Source organism: Scomber scombrus, chromosome 23 (assembly GCF_963691925.1).
Source record: "Scomber scombrus chromosome 23, fScoSco1.1, whole genome shotgun sequence".
In the NCBI taxonomy this organism is placed as follows: domain Eukaryota; kingdom Metazoa; phylum Chordata; class Actinopteri; order Scombriformes; family Scombridae; genus Scomber; species Scomber scombrus.
Genome location: NC_084992.1, coordinates 7,926,913 through 7,951,943, shown reverse-complemented (window position 1 = coordinate 7,951,943; position 25,031 = coordinate 7,926,913). Strand labels below are relative to the sequence as shown.

At 38.5% G+C, this 25,031-nt stretch overlaps 1 protein-coding gene and 1 long non-coding RNA gene across 2 annotated transcripts in view; one reads left to right on the top strand and one right to left on the bottom strand.

Moving 5' to 3' along the window:
• Window positions 1–6,186, top strand: part of LOC134005679 (uncharacterized) — an 11,337-nt gene extending 5,151 nt beyond the window's left edge. Inside the window, exon 2 of the long non-coding RNA XR_009927880.1 lies at window positions 4,607–6,186. This is a non-coding gene — a long non-coding RNA (uncharacterized LOC134005679). The remainder of the gene's footprint in view (window positions 1–4,606) is intronic.
• casq1b (calsequestrin 1b) lies at window positions 962–25,031 on the bottom strand. Its single transcript, XM_062444649.1, has 11 exons — window positions 24,795–25,031; window positions 6,354–6,447; window positions 4,600–4,700; window positions 4,253–4,364; window positions 4,044–4,117; window positions 3,520–3,650; window positions 3,231–3,276; window positions 3,038–3,092; window positions 2,862–2,962; window positions 2,632–2,706; window positions 962–1,850 (listed from the first exon to the last, which is right to left on the bottom strand). The coding sequence occupies exons 1-11, from the start codon at window positions 25,029–25,031 to the stop codon at window positions 1,575–1,577; spliced, it is 1,302 nt and encodes a 433-aa protein (XP_062300633.1). The 3' UTR covers window positions 962–1,574.

Below are 25,031 nucleotides of genomic sequence, written 5' to 3'. Positions count from 1 at the left end.
ACACGGTTCCAGGACAGACCTTTTCTATTACTATAGTACCTACTCAACGTGGGCGGGGTCGTCATAGCACTGCTCCGCGAAACTGCCGTGACTTCGTTTTATACGCGACACAAACACATAAACAATGGAGGACATTGAGGCAGCGGTGTACTTGCTGCTGTATGAGGCTTTTTGTTACACACAAAGCAAGAAAATTGAACTGTATTTAAAAATGCCGGGTTTGATTCTTGTGTGGGACGACTCATGACTCTTCCAGCGACAACTCTTCTGACCAATCAGTGGCCGGCAGTCTGTTGACGTCACATTTAATACCGGCTCAGCTAGCTTGGAACCTCACCAGAGCAGGTACTAAAAAAGTACCACGTACCAGATAATATCCCCTATCCCGCAAAAAAAACGAGTCGAATCGAGCCGAGTCGAGTCGAGTCGTGCTGGAACCGTGTAGTGGAAAAGCGCCATTACTTTATGAATACTCACTTGTCATACAGTAGAAAGTTAACTGTGCCAATTAATCACAACAATATTATAAAGACAGTAAAAAAAAAAACAGGGCAGGACTATGTCGTCTGAAAATGTGCAGCTGCGTGGTCCTGAGATTACTACATCTGCCACAGATGTTGAGAAGACCCAAGTCCTTTAAGGTTAATTTAAATACAACGTGTGACAATGTATTATATCTTCAGCTGGTGCTATTCATGAAAGCCCTGTTGAGTACTGTGAGTAAAGAAACTGCATTGGTTTGCCCTCTTATATTTGCAATTTTAGCTACAAATATTATTTCATTTATATATTGAATTGTTTAAAACATGAGTAATACATATTCTTATACATGTATGCTTAAATAAAGGCCCTTGTATTGCCTGTATTCCACCCGCGAATTACTCTTACACTGTGAACACAGACACATACACACACACATACAAGTGATCCATTTCATATAGCAATGAAACAACAAACAGAATTGGTTTTAAAATATTTTTGTCTTTCATTTTTAATATGAGAGTAGAAACAAATCATTTTGTAATTTTTTTACTATCCAGTCTCTGAATAGTTTTCCAAGATTTTCCAAGATCGTAAGACTGTCCAGTGAGTTTAGGCTTATTCTCTTTAAAAATATTACGTGTTTTTTCTCCTCTCCAGTAGAAAACATTTCATTGTTGGATTACAGTAAATTGGAGAGTATGAAAAAGTATGGTGTATGAACCATGGTCTTTGACATTAAGTACAAAATGTCCCGTGAGTTAGCGTCTATTAGCCTCTTAGCTACATTCATTGTAAACTTCAGAGGTGAAAGATGAGCAGATTTGAATTCAGTAACAAAGGACATATAACACATTATCATTTTAAACTGCAATCCTGTTCGTCTTCAGAGATGAAAATCCTCTGCTTCATATAATTCTCCTTCCCTGATTGACATTAAAACCTCCCCATAGGGTCATTATATTTGTCCCTCACAGGAAACCATACAGGAAGCAGGAACCGACGCAGGAACCACCGTGTTTACTAAATCTGGTACTACTTTTGGGTTTTGCCATTATTGGCTTAAGCATAGTGAACCGAATGGTAGTAAACATTTATTCATCATCGTCGTCATCATCGTCGTCATCATCATCGTCATCATCGTCATCGTCATCATCGTCATCGTCATCATCGTCATCATCATCGTCGTCATCATCATCGTCGTCGTCATCATCATCATCATCATCATCATCGTCATCATCATCATCTTCCTCTTCGTCATCATTATCTGGATCAATCTTTCCGGACAGAACGTCCTCAACCCACTGCTCCAGCTCGTCAGCTGTTGGCATGTCATCTTGGTCGTCCATCTCCAGCCACACGCTGTCAGCCTGCCAGTGAAAGACACCGAAATATTTAGTGTGAAGGCAAAATTATTTCCACAAATGGCAAAAATGGATGGATGGATGCATACTATGAAATATCTGAAGACCTCAATTATACTGTGTGATTTTGGACTTTTTTATTGTCATAAAATGTTATTTAAAGGCCAAAACTAGCATTCAGTTGGTTCTTCTAACAAGTATTGTCTGTGTGGCCAAATCCCGATAAAGTCCTCTGTGCCATAGAGATCACTATTAAATACACACAAACAAGCCACATGGTTTCACTGGGTGACATATTCCGTCATTATGCATAACACAGTCACTGTTTTGTGTTTTGGCTCAAGCCCACATACAGTGTTCTGCTTAGATAACCAAATGTGTACTAATCCTAAAATTAAATAGGCCCCAATAAACGTACTATTAACTCCTGATTGAGTAACTTTTCCTAAAAACTGCAGTGCCCAGCTGATGTAAGAAATTACTGAGCATTTTTCAAAAAAATCAACTATACATTTTTTACCAATTTTTAAAGATTTATAGGAGCAAATTAGCTTAGGACTGAGAGCCACTGACAGGCTGGTAAACTGTTTATTTCAGTATTTTAATGGGATTTGTTGATAATAAGAAAACTATAAAACAATAACAGCCTCTTCAAGTTTTGTTTGGAGAACCTGGTATTTTTAAAGTGTTTTAATGATCTTTTACTAAAGATAATTGAAAGTTAAGTGCACCAGTTCCTAATTTTAACATTTTGCCAGCAATGCTAGGGATCAGACAGGTTACTTACATCCTCAACATCAACCACACCAATCTGAGGAGAAGACAGGTCAATGCGGAAGGTCTTCTCCCAGTATGGAACCAGCTGAAAGTAAGATGCAGATTGGTCAGGTTAGCAATAAGTGTGCCATTACAATCATGGAAAAAATACTTCAAAAGTGGAGGAAAATAAATCAAAAGTAAATTATTTCTAATAATTGCCCAGTAGCTTATTTATGGTTTAATGGGAAGTATTTGTACCAGGGGGAAATCGTCAGGATCGATCCAGATGATGCTGAGGTTAGGGTTATCTGTGTTTTCACGTGCCACCTCCTTCAGGATTTCCAGAAACTCAAAACCGTCTAGGAAAAAAAGTTCAAAAGTCAGGTACAGTTGTCGGACAGGTAAATAGCACTTTGTAAATTATCAGTATTAACCTGGGTCATCTTCTTCAGCAAAGGCAACAATATGCTCTCCATCAATGTCATCCTCCTGTGAGCACAAAAAAGGGATAAAACCAGGGTGCCCTATGTTTTCACTATAAATTGACTGCAAGAAATTTAAGTTTTATTGGGTAAAAATAAAAACTGTTCAATAATTTTAACTCCAGAGAAATGTCAGACGTCTTACCCAGATTTCATACATGCTGTGGGGCTCAAGTTTCCTCAGAGTTGGCCTGAAACATTAAAGAATTGAAAATCAAACTGAGAGAAAGAAAGAGAGTCTTGTTTGAAGATGTGATGGTGCCATTTTGATTGTCAAGTAGTTGTACTCAATGAACGTCATCATACCTCAATGAAAAAACTATAGGTGATTGTTAACATTTGATGATGTTAATTATATTGCCTAAAAACGTATAGGTCACCATGGATGTGTTTCAGCCGGTGTTATTTTAGTATGGTGTCTCAAAGAGTCTCACCTGTCATGCTGTTCAATGTATTCGACAAGCTCAGCCTCAGTGTAGGGCTTTCCTGGGATGGTGACGGATTCCTCCATGAATGGCTCGTAGAAGTCAACTTCATTCATCTTCAGCTTAAGCTTCTTGCCGATCTGAAATAATATGAGGAGAAATAAAACCTTTGTTTGTTAGCCTTTTTCTCCAATTGATGAATAAGACAGTGTCCACCCTAACCACTATGCACAACACTCATTTTTGGAACATTTTGTGAGATTAATTGCACTTTTAGCACACACAGACATACATTATACACTACGTGATCTATTAATAAGACATGATTAAGATATCTAATATTGATTAGTAAATCATTCTGCAAAATATAACCTCAATATATTCAGTTCTGTTGTAGCTGTTGTAACATTACGAATTAACGTCTTTACAAGCCCATCAAATTACTTTGCCCTCTTCTGATATTCATCTTTCAACCAAATCAAGAACATTTTGTGCATGCAAATCCACGCAAATACTGAACAAGCAATTTAAACCTTAGGGTCAAATGTGGCATAGAACTTGACGAAGGGGTGGAACTCCTCAGCAGCATCATCATACTCAATGTAGTCTGGTAAACATAAGCAGAAGAAGGAAAGAAAAGAAAAAACCTGCATGTTTCAGCCACTAATAGCAATTTCTTAGTGTAACAAGTAGATTTTAAGAGTGATTGATCTGTCAGATTGAAGCTCTGGGGTCAACGTACGAGCAGATTTCTCGCTCTTGAAATAGCCGACCAGCTTGATGACCTCATCAATGTTGTGGAAACCTTTGAGCTCACGCTCGTTGTCAATGATCTCCACAGGGTCTTCAATCACCTGACAAAAGACAGGAGACAAACACATAACAATTATTTGATAGGTTTATCGTAATGATTGTGATGTTTAATCAAGGTGACATCATTTCACATAATTTGTATTTTGAGGCTGTTTTAATTAAAACACGTGTGCTCAATACAGCTATCTTGTGTACGAATACTACCATTATAAATGTAACTGTACCATAGTCTAAGTACACCCCCACCCCCCTTGCCTTTGACTATACATTACTTACATCATAGAGAAACTCAACCAGAGTGTCGGATGCCAGCTCTCCATCGTACTCAATGATCTCATCGTCGGCAAAGATGTAGATGCTCTCTACCTCGTCCAGACCTGGTGAGAGAAAAGCGTTTCAACCAACAAGCTACTTAATGTTTAGCTGTTGTCATGCCACCTTTGTACCATTTTTATACATACTGTTTGCCAAATTGCTATGGTAGAGAACTGATTTGAAAGCACAGTTGCCAATTATTATCAATTTTAGCTGTTAATATGTCTAAAATCACTATAACTGCTGCATGCTTGCTGCACTATCTTGCAATGTTGCATACAATCTACATACCTTACATACATTTACCAGCTCATTTAACCCGTTGCCAATATTAGCTACCACTGGTGTCCACAAAGTAACAATGGCATTTTCTTTAAGGTGTTGTATGGCACCGCAACCGTGTGTGTGTGTCTACAGGTCTGCTATAGTATCATGTACAAAAGACACCGAATTTTGTTGATAATAATATCATATAAAAGTTACCAGAATTACACATTAATAAGAGTGAATTCTTGCAAAGATACTTATAGAGTCACAGGGCTTTCTATTTCTGGTGTTTGCCTAAAATAACTACTTTTCATTTGTCTGCATCTCTTTCTCATGCTTATGTCTATCCCTCCACATGAACTGTACCTTCGTATCATATCTTCTCACAGACCCCCTAATGAAGCTTTATTTGTGCCTTGTTCTCATTTTACTCTGTGAACACAATGACTAGGCGACTGAATAGGCGATTTTCTGTCTGCTCTGAACCATATTTTTTAACTAAACGATAACTTTGTGAATGAGAGTTACTCATGTTGACCATTTTATTCTGAGACATTGTTTCAAACCTAAAAAGTGTTAAAAGAAATTTAAGGTTTTTATGTTAATATAAGAGCAGTTAAAACAGACCGTTCAAATTTGACTCTAAACACTTAAATAAGGGGGGAGCAACGAACACTGGAGAAGGGTTAAGTGTTTTATTAAAAAAAAGAACTGGAGTACAAGCATATAAGCATAAATACATCAATTTGTTGTTATTTTGTTTGTTCACTTGACTTGTAGGTTTTAGTTTTTTCTCCACACTTACAGTTTACAGCAGCTGTGATATATTTGTTCAACACTTGAGGGCAGTATAGTTTGATGTGTTCTCTGTACTCAGCCTCAGACACTGACCCTATGCTGCACTACACTTTTTTGTCATTTATTATAACTCATCAATAACACTTGATTATTGGATTTCAATTCTGTGCATCTTTTGTTCGGTCAGTTATGTATTATTAGTAGCTATGGTAGGTTTAAGTCAATCAAAAAGCCTTTCTAAAGCAAGCCCCAAATGCTACTCTAAATGAACTGATTGAAGCCCTTTTCTTTTTTTCTTTTATTTTGTATCTTTGATGACTAAATGGCTAAATGAAATACAAACCTGATCAAAACTCATCAGGTGCAAAATGCAAAACACATTTCTTTTTTTACCAATTGCAATCAAGATTGTACCATAAACCCTGTTCTTATAAAAAAAAAAAAAAATCAGATAAAAATGGAATAAAGAATAATTGTAAAACCTGCATACTTTGTTGAATGACTTATGAGATTTGTAGCATTTAATCAGCTAAATTTAGTGGAAAACATGAGAGGAGAGACCAATTACACTCAGCAAAAGATGATCTTTTGTTCTGCTGTTATCATTGACAATGTGGCTATTGTTCTCCCCAGCAAGGTTTCAAGCTTACCCAGCTTCTTGGCAACAGCAATGTCCTTCTTTTCGTCCACCAGGCCAAATCCAATGTCCTCATCGTCAAAATCAGCCAGAACTTGAGCTGCAAGCTGGACAGAGAGAGGAGGCGGGGGGCAAGATGGAAAGATGGAGAGAAAGTTGTATTTAGTTTCATATGAGAGCTGATTCTATCTCTGACTGATCATTATATAGCAGACATTTCCTAATCTCCGAGCTCCAATAAAAACATACTTCCAGTTTAATTTACATGAGTAAACCCGTGGCATTCCATCTCAATTTCAAGGCCTTAAAAGCAAAAGCTTTGGATTGCTGTCTTGCACTTTCTAAATCTGAGCGAAACCGAAACCAACAATTGACAGGCCTCATAGCCCGGGTGAGAGGGGCATGGACAGCAGGCTTTCCAGAAGAACAAGAGGGGCAGAACTTGAGCCAACTATGTTGAAGGGAAGAGACGCTGCAACAGGTGCGGCGGAAAGGAGAGAAGCTCACAATTTGTGAAAGTAAAGCTGCGGACATATTTACACACCCTGTAAATATACAGAGTTAAACATACATTTGTGTTCTTATCTGTTTCTGTTGATACACACAATGATAAATTGTACCTCTCAAAGTTGTATACAAATACCCATGATACCATTTTATGTGTACTCCATGTATCAGCCAATTTAGCACTTGGAGAGTCTGAAAGCATTATTGCCTCATTCTTCAAGGTTACTCTCAGTGCAGAATGAGTAAAAGTGTTTCGTAACAGCTTGCAAAGCAGCATTGCAAAAATGGATAACACTCATTAGCTGCTAAATGCCCCAAAGCACAAGCACAAATAGTTTATACATGTACGTATGTGCTATGTTGCTCTTCACAGACAATGTTTAATGCCATCCATTGTTTTGGCCTTCAGAGTCCAGACACATTACCTCATGATTGGACCCGGGGCAAGTTTCTCTCTAATCTGGTTAGGAACATCGGTCTGTCTGCCTAAATCAACCGAATCGAGATAATTGCCATGTAACAGCTAATGGGAAGAGTTCCAATCAGGGTGAGGTTTATTTTAACGATCAGTTCACCCAAATTACCAAAAAAAAGGTTTATTTTACGGTACACTAATAGGACATAACAAGGTGTACTTTGTATCAAATTAGACAACAATGGTATTATTATAGAAATATTTTCTTTATTATACAGTAAACAAACACAGTTATACCCAAATTAGACACCATACACCTAAATTATGCTGTAATTGGACATTGCATATAATGCAATGTTAGACCCAAAACATAAACACTATTATACCAAATTATACTCTAATTAGAAACCATGAGTTTTTGTACAAAAAAACACAAAACAAAGTTCCCATAGATGTATTGCACAGTGAACCTTTGAGAAGTATTTGAGGTGTTTTTGACATCAGGTCCAGGTGAACCTTTGTTGAACTTTTGAGGACGACACATGTCTGTTCACAACAGTTTTTATACCAAAATTGCACCAGACCTGATTAATTAGGAGAAACGGACCATTACACATGCAAGTCGGTGTTCCAAATATATGCACAACTTCACAAAAAAGCAAATTAACTTCCATGATTTGTGATTCATGTGCATGTTGCTGTTTTTGGTGTCCAAACTGAACCGTTTTTGGCCACCTGAACAATGTTTGTGAGGATATTTGGGATTTGATATGGCATTGTATTTGATTTGTAATTAGCCTATGATATTGTAAAAATAGTGTATTAGGATCTCCTATGGTTTCTAATTAGAGTATACTTTGCTATAATAGTGTTTAGGTATAGTATATTTTTGTCTAATATGGCATTATACAGTATGCAGTTTATAATTAGACAAAATTTAGGTGTATGGTTCTTATTTGGGTATAACTGTATCAAATTAGCCAAATACAAAAAATGATATGTACATTATTAAAGAGTAAACAAACACAAAGTATAGCTTCTTATGTCTTATTACTGTGCTGAGAAAAGACAAACATCATCTTAAAATTGACTTTTTTAAGGATATGCTCACATTTGTCTGTCCTAAAAAAGCAGTCACGTGCCCCAGTGAACATTGACATGTGTTTGAATTAACCTATCCTTTAAAGGTATACTATGTAGGATTTTCAAAAAACAAAACAAAAACGTAGACTCATATTAAAATAATCCCACTCTGTCATCACTTATGACCCGATAAGACGTGTGTGGTGATGTATTTATCTGCAGAGACTGTGCCCTCTGTGTTTGGGACGTTTCTGAGCATCAAACATATCGGCCAGGTTACATCGCTGCTGTGCTTCCCCTGTTTGTCCATCTCCTCTCTGCTGTATGGACAGTGCTGCTGTGTGCTGCTCCTCTGCTGTCTGTGTCTGCTTGATCGAGGCTAGGGCTGAGCTCCACACACAAACACACACGCAGAGCAGAGAGGCCATAGTGCACAGAATGAAGCATGCACCTCAGCATAGTTGTATAGTCTGTAATGAATGTGACACCCTCCTGCAGGGTTTTGCGAAGGCGTTAGCACATTTATTTATGCTTAAGAACGTATCCGCTGTGAAACAATCAGAAATAATCATTTATCTGAGTCACTGCTTTGTTCTTGCAACTGCCACTCGCTCTCTTCATTCTCTCTCTCTCTCTCTCGCTCTCTCTCTCTCTCTCTCTCTTTTAGCCAGGAAGATGGGGTCAATTTTGAATGCTGTGTTTACAGCAAGTGACAAATCCTGCATAGTATGCCTTTAAAGTATCGGTTTCTTTTGACCTCTGGTTGCACTCATATACAGCAGAAGCGAATGGAATTTCAATTGTGCTGCATAGATTTATCCCACCGACCTTGCTGTTGACTGTTTTCATTGGGAATATTTAACGAGTTTGGAGCGGTTCCAATTAAAGTGGTTCTTCATTTGTTTTGAGGTTGTTGGGTTTTTTTTTTTAAATGTAATCTGTCAATGCTTTGAGCACTCTCGATCACTTTCATTGCATTGGGTGATGGCAGACGTTGCAGAGACTGATACCCTGAAACCTTGGCACTAAAATCAAAAACCAAGGTGCCACTATAACAAGTCAGGATGTTGTTTTTTTGTGTTTTGAGTGAAGCAACCCTTTATTATGTTTGATGACTGCATGGATGATTGGGTGGAAGGATGGATACATGGATAGACATGCTAATGATTGATTAATAGATTAGATGGAAGCCTTTTTCAAACAATTAACCCTTAGTGTTCTCTTTCACACGTGAAGTAAAATCAGCTACGGCACAAAACGTGCAGTCAAGAACTAAAGTAAAACTGGCACAGCCCAAGCTGCTGCTGCTGGACTCTGAAAGCAGTCCAGGCTCCAGTAGTCTGTTGTTACTTCAAGTAGATTCCTTTTTCTTTTTTTAAACTAAATTGCAGTAAAAGAGAAGAAGAGAACAATCAGCAGGTACTGCAGCAGCAGACGAAATCTGAGGTTTTTGCAGCCTAGCTTTACAGAAGCAACAAGCAGACCCTTAACATACCTGAACGAACGCTTCTGCTTCACCTGTGAGTAACTACAAGAAGAGGTAACATAGAGGGCATAGCACATTAATCACAGCCTCCAGGTTGACACAAATCAGACTGGCCATTACAGGATAGAATAGGAGCAAACTAAAACATTTAGATTATACTTGACTGATTAATTAAAGCCCCATTCATACACAGGATGTCCCGTGACCACATTTAATTTGTAATAACAGGTCGTCCTCTGAATCTCATGTTAATCTGCCAAATCATTAACCTGGAAATTAAAAGGTCCACCATCTTTGACAAGCACAAAGGTCATCTGATGAAATTTTAGATGATTATTGCATCTCAATAATCTTGGGTCTTTAAAAAAAAAAAAAAAAGGTTATTAGATAAGATATTAGATATTTATTTTTCTACATGTATTCCCATCCTCCGCTCTTCTTTGTGTTTGAACAGAGATAATACAAAGTCTGAAATTTTATATTTAATTAACATTGCATCTAAATTCAGTAACACAGTACTGGAGTTCAATTTCTATAACACATGAAATCGTGAGGTAATCCTGGATGAATGTGAATGGGGCTTAACACAAAAAACCAAACAATGAATGAATCATTTTGAGTTTTCTTTTTTTTCAATCACTGCCTGGAAGCAGAGATATCATTTAAAACATTTAATTTATGCACTGAGTAAAATAATAAACTTAACTGTTTACCATCACTACAAAATCTGCAGTAGTGGAAGAAGTATTGAGATCGTATACTTAAGTAAAAGTAGTAATACCACCACATAAAAATACTAATATTGCTTTAGTAAATGTATTAGTAAAGTATTAGTTGTATCAATTTACTTAAAGTATTAAAAGAAAAAAATTCTCCTCTCTGTTACACTAATTGTACATACTTTATATAGTTATATGCAGTGCCTTTAAAACATATTCACCAATATTGGAATTTGTCATGTTTTATTGTCTTAAAACATTGAATCAAAGAGGATTTAATTCAGATTTTGTGACATTGAACAATAGAAAAGTGTTTTGTTAGATTCAGCCACTGGAAATCTGCAAGTCAAAGCTTTTTCTGATTGAGAAAACAGAACTAAGCAACTTCTCCCTCATAGATCTTTAACACCAAGTCCAAAATGATTCCCCAAAGCTCACCCTATATCCCCCTCTCTGTTACCACTGGGCATGGCCATATTAGTAACTCTGGGGTATTTTTAAGAGAGGTGAAGTTGTTGGGTGAGAAGCAAACCAGGGAGTCCCAAGGCTATATAAGGGCTTGTAAGAAAGCATGTTGAGGAGCCGAAAAGAAGGCTGAGATCTGTTACATATAGCCTAGAAATGGGTGTGGAAAGGGGAGGAGAGAAAGAGCAGGCAGGGCTGCTGATGAATTGGATGACGACACCCGACACGCAAGCTAACACTTACGCACATCCATCACCTCCTCCGATCAACATTTTAAACCTGTTCTGGTTCATTTCTCTTTCTCGTCGTCTCCTGACACTCCTCATCTCCTCCCTCGCCATCACCCGACCTATCCAGCAGTCCAAGTGTAAGCAAGAGGAGAGGAGAGGAGAGGAGAAGAGAGGTCAGCGGGGTAATTGCTTGGCTCCGTCCCCCCAAATGCCCAGCCACCGTCAGCTTGTCAGGTGACACAAGACGAGGGCAGAGAGCCACGGTGAGTTGTCAAAAACGTGCTCTGGGTGCCCGGTGCACTTGGCTGTGGCAACGAATGATGTGCTAGGAGAGGGGTTCGCAGTGCAGCAAGGGGTCACATTTCTTGTAATACAGCTGCCCACATGCTTACTCTACACTCCTCCATGCAGGTCAGCAGCCTTTATTTTTGTTACTTTGATTTAAGCAAATTTGAGTGACAGGTGTTGTTGCTACAGAGTGGACACATTGGTCTGGAAGGTGTTAAGAGTGCATACATTTTTAATAAGGATATTAGACTCCAACTGTAAACCTACCAGTGTCTGATTAGTCCTCTCTTTACTGGATAGGATGGAGGCTAAACTGAGTCACACTTCACTGAAAATCAAACACTCACCCCTGTTAGCCATAGTCATCTTTCATAACCTTTACAATGGCTTTTAATTAAAGCTTAATACACAGCTATTTGCCACCAGCAGGGTTGGTAAGGTTGCTTTGGAAATGTAATAGTAGTAAAAGTATTTCAATGACTTAATCAAAGTAATGTAACTTATTACATTTGATTACTTTTTGATTACTTTTCTAATTTTCTGTTCGGGTAAGTGTTCCCATTAAGCACCAAAATCTGAGTTCAAGTGTTTTTCATGGATACTGACTGATGATTTATAAGGAGATCATTTCTTATAAAACAAGATTTATCTTTCATTTGAAAATGTATTCAGTAGTTCAAGTAGATTTTGGAATATATAATAAAGGTATATGAAAAAGTCAAAAGTCTGGCATGGATTTAATTGGTACTGTAATTTAATTACACACTTATTTTGTAATTTTGTTATTCCCCAACAATGGCCACCAGTTTGGTTATTTGTTCACATATGTTGTTAGTGGACAGTGTAAAGATGTGCACGGCTCCACAGTACAATTTTACATTTTGGGAACATTTTACTGGGTTGTTGAGTAATGATGATTCACTGACTCCTACACGCAGGTGTTGAGATTTCTGGCTTTCAAAAGTCACTAAATGACCCATGATCTCTTTTCTCAGAACAAAAGCTGCACATAAAGCAATTTCAAGATGTGTTCCTTCTCCTCCCAAATAATTAGATATCTGCTCAACAATGTGCGATATCACAATTCAGACAGCTTTGAAAGCCACATCAGTTTTTTTTGTTTTTTTTAAACTACCCACAAATGAAAGATAAATGACAAAGTAGCACTGTAATCTCAGAAATATACTTGCCATTCAGCCACCCATCCATCCACACATTCATCCATCGCCTATGTATTTTCTATACCTGCTATCACTGACTCCTGCCGGGGTTTAGCATGTTTGGAAAGCACGGTGCACTTCACCCTGGGCAGGTTACAAGCTCATCACAGTTTTAACAGTAATCAGCAGATAATCACTTCGTAGACATCATTCTGTTGGGTCGCTGCACTCATCTCTGTTGTGACACTAAACTCTACACATGACTGACAAGAGGATGTCACTTTTGGACTTTGAGCTGATTGCCAACAGAAGTGGATGCAAGTCAGACAACTCTTATCATTAAAAACAAATTCCAGTATGTTTCCAAATCACCACCAAGAACTTCAAATCTAATGCCTTTATGTGAACGAGAAACACTGGGGGTTATTCAGTTAACTTCAGTGTGTTAGTTGCTGCAGTCTTTGAAATGATTTTAATGTGTGCATCAGTGCCAGCAGTAGGTCTGATTGTGTTTGTATTTTCCTTTCTGTATAAACCTTAATAGAGGAGAGATAGCACACTATCTAACTTGTTCCCTTGTCTTTCATCGGTCTACACCTGAGCCTCTGACTGAGATTGGACCTCTTTGTTCGGTTGTTCCTAAGTAGGCCGTGTGTGTGTGTGTGATTCTTAAGCGAACAGCTGAGCAGTCCATGCGTCACACGTTTCTGTGTGTGTGCGTCACATTTCCATGAAAGTCTCTCTGTGAGAACTCAAGAGACACAATCAATAAAAAACTGGTTAAACTGAAAATCAGCTACAACATGCAAAAATGCTGTTATGGTGTTTTAAGATGTTGACTCATAGCTCATGCACAAACTATTACTCAACAGAAAAAAATGCAGCACAATCACATTTTCATATTTCTCAAACTATCTCACATCTGGTCTGGTACCCCCCCCCTTCCAAAAAGAAAAAAAGCTGAGTCTGTAAAATGGAGGAACACTAACAGGTTTCAAAGCAGCAAGATATCCCATCTTCCTATATAAGCCGGTGTCCTGGGATCTGTGCAAAATTAGAAGTTCAGCTTGCTTTTCCCCCCAGCCAGATAGTAAATTAGTAATGGCTGCTGTAACACATCAGGACGTTCTACATCAGGCTATTACATAACACTGCGCCGGGGTGGTCATGAAAGATTCAGATACAACAGTGTATTAAAAAAAACCACACACTGACTTGCCAACAGCTAGTGTAACTGTACAGTTTGGAAGTATCTGATCCTGGATTTTGCACAGAAATAAAATCTTCCAAGCTAATGTGTTTTTTAGAGGAGATAAATCTAAAAGAAATATCATCTTCTGATAACTTAAAGTTGACTAATTTCAATTTTTTTAACATGCTGTAATGGGAGATATGATGAAACAAACGCAAAGCTTTTGGAAATCTCACAAGCTGATTCACTACAACAAATTGTAAGGGCATAAGTCTCCAGGACCATCTGTCAATGACTCACTCCAACAACAACACGTCATATTACAAACATGTCACATAACAATTTCAGCTAATAAACTAAGAATCCCTCCTGCATTTGTCAAGCTTGTTTTGATGAGTTACATAAAAGCCTGCAGGTGTTTAATACGGCAGACTCTCAGATGTCGTACTTTAGAGTCGATGGGCGACTTTCCAACCTCAAAGTCATCTGAATGTTTTGCTTCAGTTGGGTGTTTGAGCTTTACTGTGCTGACTGATGTATGGGCAAAGTTTGACACTACAAGGCTGTTTTTCCGCATTCATCTGATAAAAGTAGGAAGTTTCTCTGTGCTCACCCAAAATCTGAGTTTGATGGGTGTACCTACGGGTATGATTTGTGACATCACAACCAGTTTAAAGCCAATCGTTTTCAAGTATGCAACTTACACAAGTGTGACTTCAGTGCAGTCAGAGACACCTTTTGTCCAACATTTTAAATTATCAATCAATTCAGTTTTTTTCACTGCAGGAGAAGATTTAAAGGCTTTTAATGTTTAGCATTTTAAATCGTGTCTGCGTTTGAAATATTGAACAGTGTCATCGGCCAACAGACAATAAAAATAATTAAGTTCTCAAGCTGTCCGTCCCCAACTGTAAGATATAGATAGATAGATAGATAGATAGATAGATAGATAGATAGATAGATAGATAGATAGATAGATAGATAGATAGATAGATAGATAGATAGATAGATAGATAGATAGATAGATAGATAGATAGATAGATAGATAGATAGATAGATAGATAGATAGATAGATAGATATTATCTTTGCAGGAAATGGGACGAAAACGGCATCACTACTGTACGTTACTATAAATAACAAGATGAAATAATGTACCGAGAAGCTGATGTGTTCACTCTCGCATGGTACTTACTACTAAAGTACGCTCTATTCTCAGCACTGTCTTCAGGTCCAGCACTTTGTGGAATGAACATGTAAGTCAGGGTTTCAACATAAAAAATAAAAAAAAAACCCTCCATGTATAAATGTTTCATGATGCACCTTGATCCCCTGCATTTCTTTGACATTTTTCTCTCATGAATAACTGATGTGGTACATTCCCCGACACATATAATGGAGAAGGGGGAAATCAGCAAAGAACATTCAGATGTGGACAAAAAGCGTATATACAGTAGATATATATGGATGTCATGCTGAGGTAAGATGCAAGCTGAGGGTTATTCATAAATAATTATGTACATCAGGTAAGTACACATACTGTAACAAGCTGAGCGTAAGTAACGATGTTCATGTGATTCACAATAATTTCATGTAATTATCCTTTCTGTTTCCATTTTGACACTTTCACCAACTTAAATAAATTATTCAAACAGCAGCGATTTTCATAATAAAAGGTTTTACATGTGCTAATTTTCCATTTGGATTTATGTATTTGCATAATGCCAGTAACAACATCTTACCCACTTTAGAGGGAGGGACACATTCATGAAACACATCAAGAATTAACTTCTACAGTCAAGAAGTGGAAACAGGGTGGATTAATGGATCAGAGGCAGAGCTACATGACTTACACTGGAGCTTTAACAGGGCTTTATGGATTTTTTGGAGAATCTTTTTGGGCTCCTCCCAAAAAAAAGAGTGAATGAACAGAATTCTGCCTTTATTCTCAAAGGCAATATGAAATCCTGTTTGCAGTTCGTTCTTGGTCGAATTGGAACTGTTACCGTCATCTCTTGTGGGTTTTAACATAAATACAAGTCACTCAGGATTGAGTTGGAAGGGGTGGAGACAAGGGGTTAAATTTAGCATGACAGAAACAGCATGCAGGCTCTTTGCCCCGCACCACCACCAAGCTATTTTGGCCGGTTGTTGGAAGCTGCTGACAGGTCCCTCACTGAGCTGCAACGTGTATCAATACATGCAACTCTAACTCTAACCTGATGGTTTGTTATACAGAACCATCTGAGAAGTAGAATCCATGGAAACAGTTTGGAGGGCAGGCGCTTTCAAAAAAATACTCGGCAGGTGATTGGATGAACCATCTGTCAATCACCGTCTATCACCATCTTATGTTGTGAGGCAGCTCGAATTCACAATGCTGATTGGTGTGAACTAGCAGTGGTTTAGACACAGACCACCTGCCTTGCAAGGTAATTAAACCCCCACCTTAGCTAATATAGCCAAAATATGGACAATCTGTTGTAGCAGAAACACTCTTTAGGGAAATTAAGGTTACACATAGCTCACACTTCATTATGTTTCTATTTATTCCATTGCTTTATATATTCTAGTAATTTCTTCAGCCTGTACTGCAGTTTTAACATCTTACATTTTTGCATCACGTTTTGCAGGTTTAAATGTTGCATCTTAACATTTATACTTTATATTTTCTTGAGAATTCTTCTTACTTGACAATCTATGTTTAAATGTTAAACTGTGTATCCTGTTATCCCCTCCTGCAATGGCCCAATTTCCCTAGGGTTATAAAATAAAAGTTCTACCTAATTGGATCTAGCGTTCAAAAGCTTTTAGGGCTAAACTTTTTTTTTTTAAATAACACAAATAAATGTAGTTAAAAGGAGGGTAGACATTCACAGACCTGGCTTAAGCAGCAGAAAGTAACCAGTAACCAATAACCATTTGTCTATTTTTAAAAAAGAATAAAAATGCAATGCACTTCAAGTCAGTATTTTGTCAACATTGGCAGCAAATACAACCTTGAGTCTATGTTAGTATGTCTGTAAGTATTCCCGATAGAGGGTGAATACTTTTTGAAAACTTAATAATAAAAGGTCATTAACTCGCAGTATAAGCTAGAGGGGTGTACAGTGAAGAGCAGCCTTTCATTTGGTAAAATAGAGTTATTTACAGTAACATTGTGCACTCTTCTATTGCAACAACACTTCACATTCAGTGCAGCTGACAGCTGCTTGATGGAGAAGTGGCGATAAAGCCGTTAAGTGTTTTCAACATACTAGATTGCAGATGTGGACATGTGCTCTGTGGAGGTTACATGACAGTTCACAACCCTATTCTTCTTGATTCCACTATCATTATACTCTCAAATAATTGTTAACAAAATCTTACAAAACATCTGAGTCCATGTGTCTCAGAAAGGGTAAAGAGATGAGTCCACGCCTGGTAGAGTTTTGGCACAATAAATCCGTCTGAGAACTGCACCTCGTCATATTCACTCTGCACAAAACACCTCTCCTGAATAGGCAAAAAACACAATATCCAAGTATCATACTGTAATGTATATCCTCAGGCCATATACATTACACAAATGCACAGTCATGCCTGTGACAATGTATATTTAGAGAGGCAGAAAGGGAAGGGAGGTAAACGTAGAAAACTATATTTGGGATAGTTTAGCGTGATCTAATAAAGCATTTAATACACTTTCGGTGATGGATATAGTGACAGCGCATCAGGTAGCAAAATATACAGTTTCGACAACAGCTAAGACCATTGAAATAAAAAGGCAAAAGCTCCTATTATTAATCCTCTACAAACAACAGGTGGCTTTGATTTGGAAGAAACTGAATGACCCGGAAAGCCTGTCTGGCCGGTAAACAAACATCTCTATACCCATCAACATTGATGGGGTGTCATCAGAGAATATCACCAAGGACACACTATCTAAACATAACTCCTGTCACATTTAATGACATCACATCTGACAAATTGGTTCTTAATTTAGATCCTCTTTTACGCTGTTAACTGGGGGATAGAGATGTAGTCGTGCGAGGAAGGTGCGAGGAAGGCAGCTGGACAACGGTATCACTTAACGGAGGGAAATGTCATTAATGTGATACTTGTATGAAGAACAGAAAAACGTGTCTTGTAATGGAGAATCTAACTTTTTATTACATCATTTAGTTGTGAATTTGTTCTGAGGCATCTGTGAAAATGGCTCAGATGTTGTCAAATGAGCTAAAAACCATCATACAGGAGGCAAATCGAGCCTCTCACTGCCGAACAGAGAGGTTTAGATACTATCCCCCGAGACCATCACTTGAGTATCAGCAATTTAACACCAGTAATCCCTCTCTTGATGCTTAGGTGCTCAGCTGAGGAGCATGAGGAGCTCTTTAAGATATTGGACAAACTCAAAGGATATCCCAGAAGAAATGAAGAAGCTTGAAGCTAATCTTTGGTTCATGAGGTAAAAGGGCCATTGGGACTACTCCGGTATGAGATAACTTGACGTAATGCGAGCCAACCCTACTTATACATTCTGGATGTGGGGTGCCGATGTCTGTCGCTTAGTATCAGTGTCAATAATATATGTTATCTGGCTGCCAGTCAGGTTCACAGGTCTCTGCATGGACCAGACACGCTTGGAAAAAAGGGGAGTTCATACTGACCTAAATTTAGCAGAATCACACTTGACACTGTAACCTCAATATCACACTGTGTCCACTGTGAATTGCAAAGCTGGGTTATTTTGTTCTCAGTTTCCAGTAGCAGAATCAAGCCTAAGGAAAGCCTAACAGTTGCTGCAGCTGCTAACATGAGCCGATAACCCACCACCCATTGGAGAAAAGTTTAGTTACTTTAATCCTAACCTAAAACTAAGAATCTTTCAATTTTTAAGAAAAAGAAAGATATTTTCATTTGCATGCTGGTTTACAATTCTTGACATAATATTAAACTACATTAAAGTTCAATGCTTTGATTTTATTTATGCTAGAAGAACATTAAACAGTGGTCAAAGCATTCAGAGACCACGTTCAGTAAAAAGTCCTGCTCCTTTTTCTCTCCCCATCAATACTGTCCCCTGCTATTAAAAATATAGGAAGCACTAAATGTATAATGCCGGTGAAAGGAGGAAGGCTCGAGCAGTCGGTTTGGATAACGGTTACCACAGCAACAGTCTGACCTTTTCCCAGATCTCTCAATAGATGGAAGGAGATTAGATGAGACAAAGCAGAAGGCTCCTTCAAACTATGAAGAATCTTCATTACGAGACACATTAGACGCCGTGAGAAACATTATGAGTGTGCAACTTTATCACCTTTCTCAGTTATTTTATCTTAAAGGACTCAAAAACACAGCAATTCTTAATTTCAAGGGATTATACATTAATTAAAACATACTTGTGAAAATTATATTCCATGTCTGCCAAGTCTGTTCCACTAGATGTCACTAAATTCTTCACAATGGACCCTTAATAAGACTAATAACTGTGTTCAGACAGAACTTCACTCAGAGACGTGAAGATGTGACGTAAAGCTTTGTGTTCTGTTTGAACACGTATTAACATCTACATACAGCCGCGTTAGCAGCTCAACAGGCTGAAGCAGTGAGTGGTATTTTGAGAAAATGCTAACATCAGCATGCTAACGTGCTCAAAGACAATGCTAGGTATATTGGTCACCATGTTCGCCATGTTTAGCACATTAGCATGCAGCTTAGGCTGATTAGTTTGGTCATAAACCAAATTATTTGACTAATTATTATTGTGAATTATGATTTTGTAAACAAATATTATAGTTTTTTTAGTTATTTACAGTAATGTTTGTCGTGCATCCAATCCAATCGCTCTGCACCAAAGCAGTGGACCAACCAACAGCCCAACACTAACCCACAGTACACTGCTATGAATCATGTATGTTTTAAGCTTTTCAGCCACGTTCTCCACTAAATTCACACTCACAGCTGTCATATCACACAGCAGGTATCTCCAAACTGCCAAATTAGGCTACAATGGCGTTGACATAGAGATGAAACCATGTAGTGGTGGTAATTGTCTTTTTCTATTTAAAACAGAAATCATCTTGACAATTTCATAATCATCACCTTGCCTATAGGGACTGCATTTTAGAGCTAACAATTTAGCTAAAATCTGACTTTACATCATAATCACATCAATTAACATGCATTTCTCTGATCAACAAAAAAGTAAAGACGACAGTGTGTCTATGGGAGTTGCAGAGAAAGGAAGACGGCATCAAGGAAAGGATGAATAAAGTGTGGTTACTGCTTTCCATCCATACAGTTTCCTGGCTGAATGGTACATTGGCTGCCATAGCAACAATGTGTTTGTATAGGGGGGAGCGGGGAAAGAGGGTGGTGTGTTGGTTAAAAAAGAGTGGCAAAAAAAAGACCACCGCAATCTGAGCTGTGTGAAATGCAGAGATTGATGAGTATGGACATTTGCAGTATGCCAAAGGTTAAACTTGAAAAAGAGAGGGAGAGAATATACAGACAAGCCAGAAAGGGATTAACCACTAATAACATTCTTAAAATTAGATGGGGACCTACATTTGTCATATTTGGCCCTTTTTAGCTCCAGTTGAGTGGTTGTTAATATTACATCCTGCCCACTGGTCTCTAATCGTATCTTTGGATGATTTCTCCTTCTTAATATTTAGACTGAGTTGTAATAATGAGAGATATTCTGTATTGTGAGGCAGGTGAGGTGGGCTTTAACCGAATCATCAGAACTGTCAGATCTATTTCGTGCATCCTGAATTTTCTTCCAGTTTATTTAACAGCTTGCTGTTGTCACTTAGCACTGATTCAACATTAGGTGCCTGTGATTACTCTCACAGACATCAAGTGGGATTGAATAATTGCATGTGACAACTATGTTAGATCCTGTTGCTAAGCCATCCCTAAAAGCCTCCATCCAATTATCACTTTCATATCAACAAATGTTATGAGAACTGAAAAATATTAGGTACAAGACCTTTCATATCTTGAACATTCAAAACATGAAGAAAGTTCTATTCGTCATTCAACGTGTGCTTCTTACTTACTTCTTACTACTCTAAGCTTCTATATTCAAAGACAGAGTTGTCCTGGAGGGAGATGTGATCTAACATTAAATTAAACTACAGATGGTAAGGCCAAAAAAACAATCACAAGATGTCTATTGAGATTATGTAACTCAGAAACCTGACTAGTAAAAGGAGTGTAGTATAGTTGATGGTACAGTTGTAAACCATTTTCAGTGGTTGCCTCTTTTGACATGTGTTAGTGTAGAGAATCATCACTGGTTGATTCATTCATGTGTCACAATCACTGGCTCCTTCACCAGCTGTGTGTCTATCAGCTGACTACTAACATCCAATCCTATTCGTTCAGGCGCACAGCACGGCTATTATAACCTGACACCTCTCACCATTACTCTGTCGGTCGATGTGCTCATGCCAACACTGTTTGCTGCAGCAGCCACCTCCCAAACCTTTTGGAGTGTTCCAACAAATCTAACTTTATAGACACTTAAATGTTCTCTGTCCAACTGTCTTCACCTGTTTTTTATACAAACTAATACTCACTGAAAGACAAAATATTGTAGTTCTACATATAAACCAAGTTTCTTTTGGCCAGCATGCAAAGCAGTGCCTCATTTACATTATAAACACAGGGTTTGTGACAATATTTCACTTCCAACTTTGCAAGAATAAACCAATTTGTCAAACCACTGGGGGGGTCAAGGATGAACTCAGACCTACGAAGATCTACACTGGATCTTATTTTGGACGACTCCAGTTGTGGTCAAAGGTGACATGTTAGACATATTTTAGATCTGACAGGGTAACTCCTTCCATCACACCACATCTTTGAGGGAAAAATGCTGACTGTGATCACTGTATCACCAACCATTGTTTTCATTTTGGACGCCACATGTCAGCATACACTGCCGCAGCTACACTGCACAGTGAAGACACTACCAAACTTCATGCCATAACATAACATTGCATGTTACTGCTATCATCATATCTTAATAAGCTTATAACTAGTCTTACAACGTTTTGCAAATCCAACAGGTTTGCTGCCAAAACTGGACCATAAAATCCTTTATTGGCTGCAGTTACAAGCTCATTTGATAGCAACAATTTGTTATTTGACAGATGATTTCATGCATGCAAGTGTGCCACAAAAGGGACCAGTACTCCTAAATCTGGAACAGTTGGTGTCATGGTTCAGAAATTATTTTTGCAAGAAATATATCCGCAAGATATTAAACAAGTGATGATCCTGTGGCACTATAACACCAACATATAATATTTATATATTGAATTTAAATTGCACAAAAAAAATAGAACAAATTCTTCATCACTCTCAGATCTACTTGTGGCAGTGCCTACAGCTATATTTTGTAGCCTAATTTGCTAAATTTAGCTCATCCTGTTTCTATTCACGTGCTGGTAATTAAAGAGGAAGGAAGTGTCATTTATTTTCTGGTGTGTCTGACAGTGTCCGTGAAAAACCGAGGGAAGAAGTTGCAGGTAAAATATCTTCAAATTGTCAATCTCAGCATCTCATGCGATATATGTGTTTAGTTTTGTCACACAACCTGGAAAAAAGAGTCAGTTCTACTCAATTAAGGTACAGCTAAATAATTGTCACTGACAATATAGTTTATGTGATAAAAAGCAACAAAATTGTGCATAAGACCTATACAAAGTGACACAGCCTTTCTCATACACTCAGTCTGAGCTTCAAACAAAGGCAATGGGGATTTTATTCCCCGAGCTCTGCTTTTAATAATTCATACTTCCTGATACATAGGTGGTAATGACCAGCTATTTTAAGACTCCCCTCTAAGCATCTCGAGTCCTCTTTCTTGATTGGCTGAATGGTCATAATTGGCAGGAAGTATGTAACACTGTAGCAGTCCAGCAGGGACCTGCAAGCATCACTTTCTCAAGCCAAGAAGCACGACTTGGCAACAGTGATAGGAAATTGATCAGATCCAATGACGTGTGTGTAAATGATGGTTTAGGACTTCAGCCTGGTGTGTAGTAATACAACAGTACTGTGTGTGCGTTGCAGATGCAGCCTGAGAGAGCTGACAGAGCAGTGGAAGCAGCAGTTGAGGTGAGATATGGCCCTAAACTCTCTGTCCATCCCAGGAGGGCTTTTAGCTTCTTGCTAGGCATGCAGCACTGTCTCGGGCTATTTACAGAGGTGACTTACAGTATGCAGGCCAGTGTAAGGTACACTGTGCCTCTGTAAGAAGACACTGCTGCTCTGGCAGGCAGAGGATTGCTGTGGTGAATACATTGGCTGACAGTGGGGCCCAGGTGCATTGACTGTGGGCTGGCTGATAAAGAGTCCTTAAGATTTATTTATCCAATACGACTTCCAAGAACATGCTTACCCCTTTTCTACTGTTCACTAATTACCAGCACTGCCGGAGCAATTTATGAGTAAGTGGCTCAGAGGCACCTCAGCAACAGCTGCTGAAGGAGGAAATACTCATTTATTTTCCCCAATCTAATTTGCAGATCTACCGGTCACAAGCCCCTGCTCTATTTATTACTGCTTGTGGTTAACTGGCATCTAAAATGTGCTGTAAGTGATGCAAACAATACAACACAGAGGAAGTAAATAATAGTAAAGACTGTCCTGATCTGTCACAAAGCATGATGGTGTATTAATGTGTGAAGAGCTGGATCATTTGAAAATGCTCTGTTCAGTCCATTTGGTCTCTGATTTATTAGTGTACATGCTCATTTAGTCTAATAAGGTATTATTTCTATTTCAACAATAACCTAATGAATAAGGGAAAACTATGTTTATTGGGTGTCTGTGGCCTCAATTCAACTGTAGCAACAAGATATTGATGAAGTAAACTCTGAGGAGTTAGAGCAGCTAGACATAGAGGAGAAATGTAATCAATGCATAAAGCCAATCTTAGAAATGCACTCTTGCATAGCATTGGTGAGCAATTTCAAATGTATTTGTACAAAATACATTATTGCTTTGGCCTGGTCTGAACCTCCATTGAGATGCTGCTTGAATGCCATGGGGTTGAGGATTTGCACAGTAGTCACACTTACAGTAAGTAATGCAGACTTAAATGGGTTAGCGTGTTTGATATAGCTGCATGCAATGACACAAAATCATTTGATTTGGGCTCAACTTTTTTTTAATCAGATTTCCTGGAAAACCACTAAGCTCCAAAATAGAAGGTTTCAAATGACAGGGGAAGGCTCTTTGTACTCTGGCTTTTCATTGGCATTCATCAAATAGCTATCACTGTTATATGTGCTAGGATAACCTGGCTAGCATTTTGCTGCTAACAGACAACAACCAAAACAGCCAATGCTTCTCAGGTGTAACTCACAGTTTTGTTTCACATGTTGCGGGACTTCAGCTATTTGGTGAAAATGGTAACTTAAAACACTGTTCCTGTAGCAACTGTGTGTTACAAATACTTGCTAAATACTTATTTGTCTAGCCATGATCCAGTTGGTCCAATTAATCATCCTTAAAAATCCCTTAATTCATCAAACAATAGGTAGATTGTGCTCTTTGTGTCCATTGGGTCAAAACAAGCTGACCCAATCAGAACATAATTTACAATCAAATTCCTCATCAGTACTTCCTTCCAACCTCCTCCTTCTGTCACTACAGTCTTAGCACCTTTCCAGGATGCCAAACCACAAGAAAATAATCTGCACATGTTTTGATTGCCTTCCTCCTCATCTCTCAACAGCTGTAATCCTTCTCACCCTAAGTGCAAAAGCCACGGCTGTATCCAGCAATCCCAAACTGGAGCCAAATTCTCCATCTGAAACCCTTCCCTTCCTTCCCATCTTCCCACCGTGACCCTTCCTCTGTATTGGCCATAGATTCATCCAGTGTCATGCTTTGGTGGAGACCCACCTCCAACGCCAGCTCTTCTATCTGAAACTGCTTCATGGCATTGCGGTTTCCGTCAACATTTTTGTGGAAGTAGATCACCATCACGTCGAACTTCTTCATGATGGACTTGTAGTTCTTGGCGTTGAGGACATGAACACGGTCTTTTCCATCATACTCAGGGATTTCCAAGCCCTTCTCCCCCCAGGACAGGGCCCCCAAGGAGAGGAAGACCCCCAAAAACACCCAGCCCCACTTCAT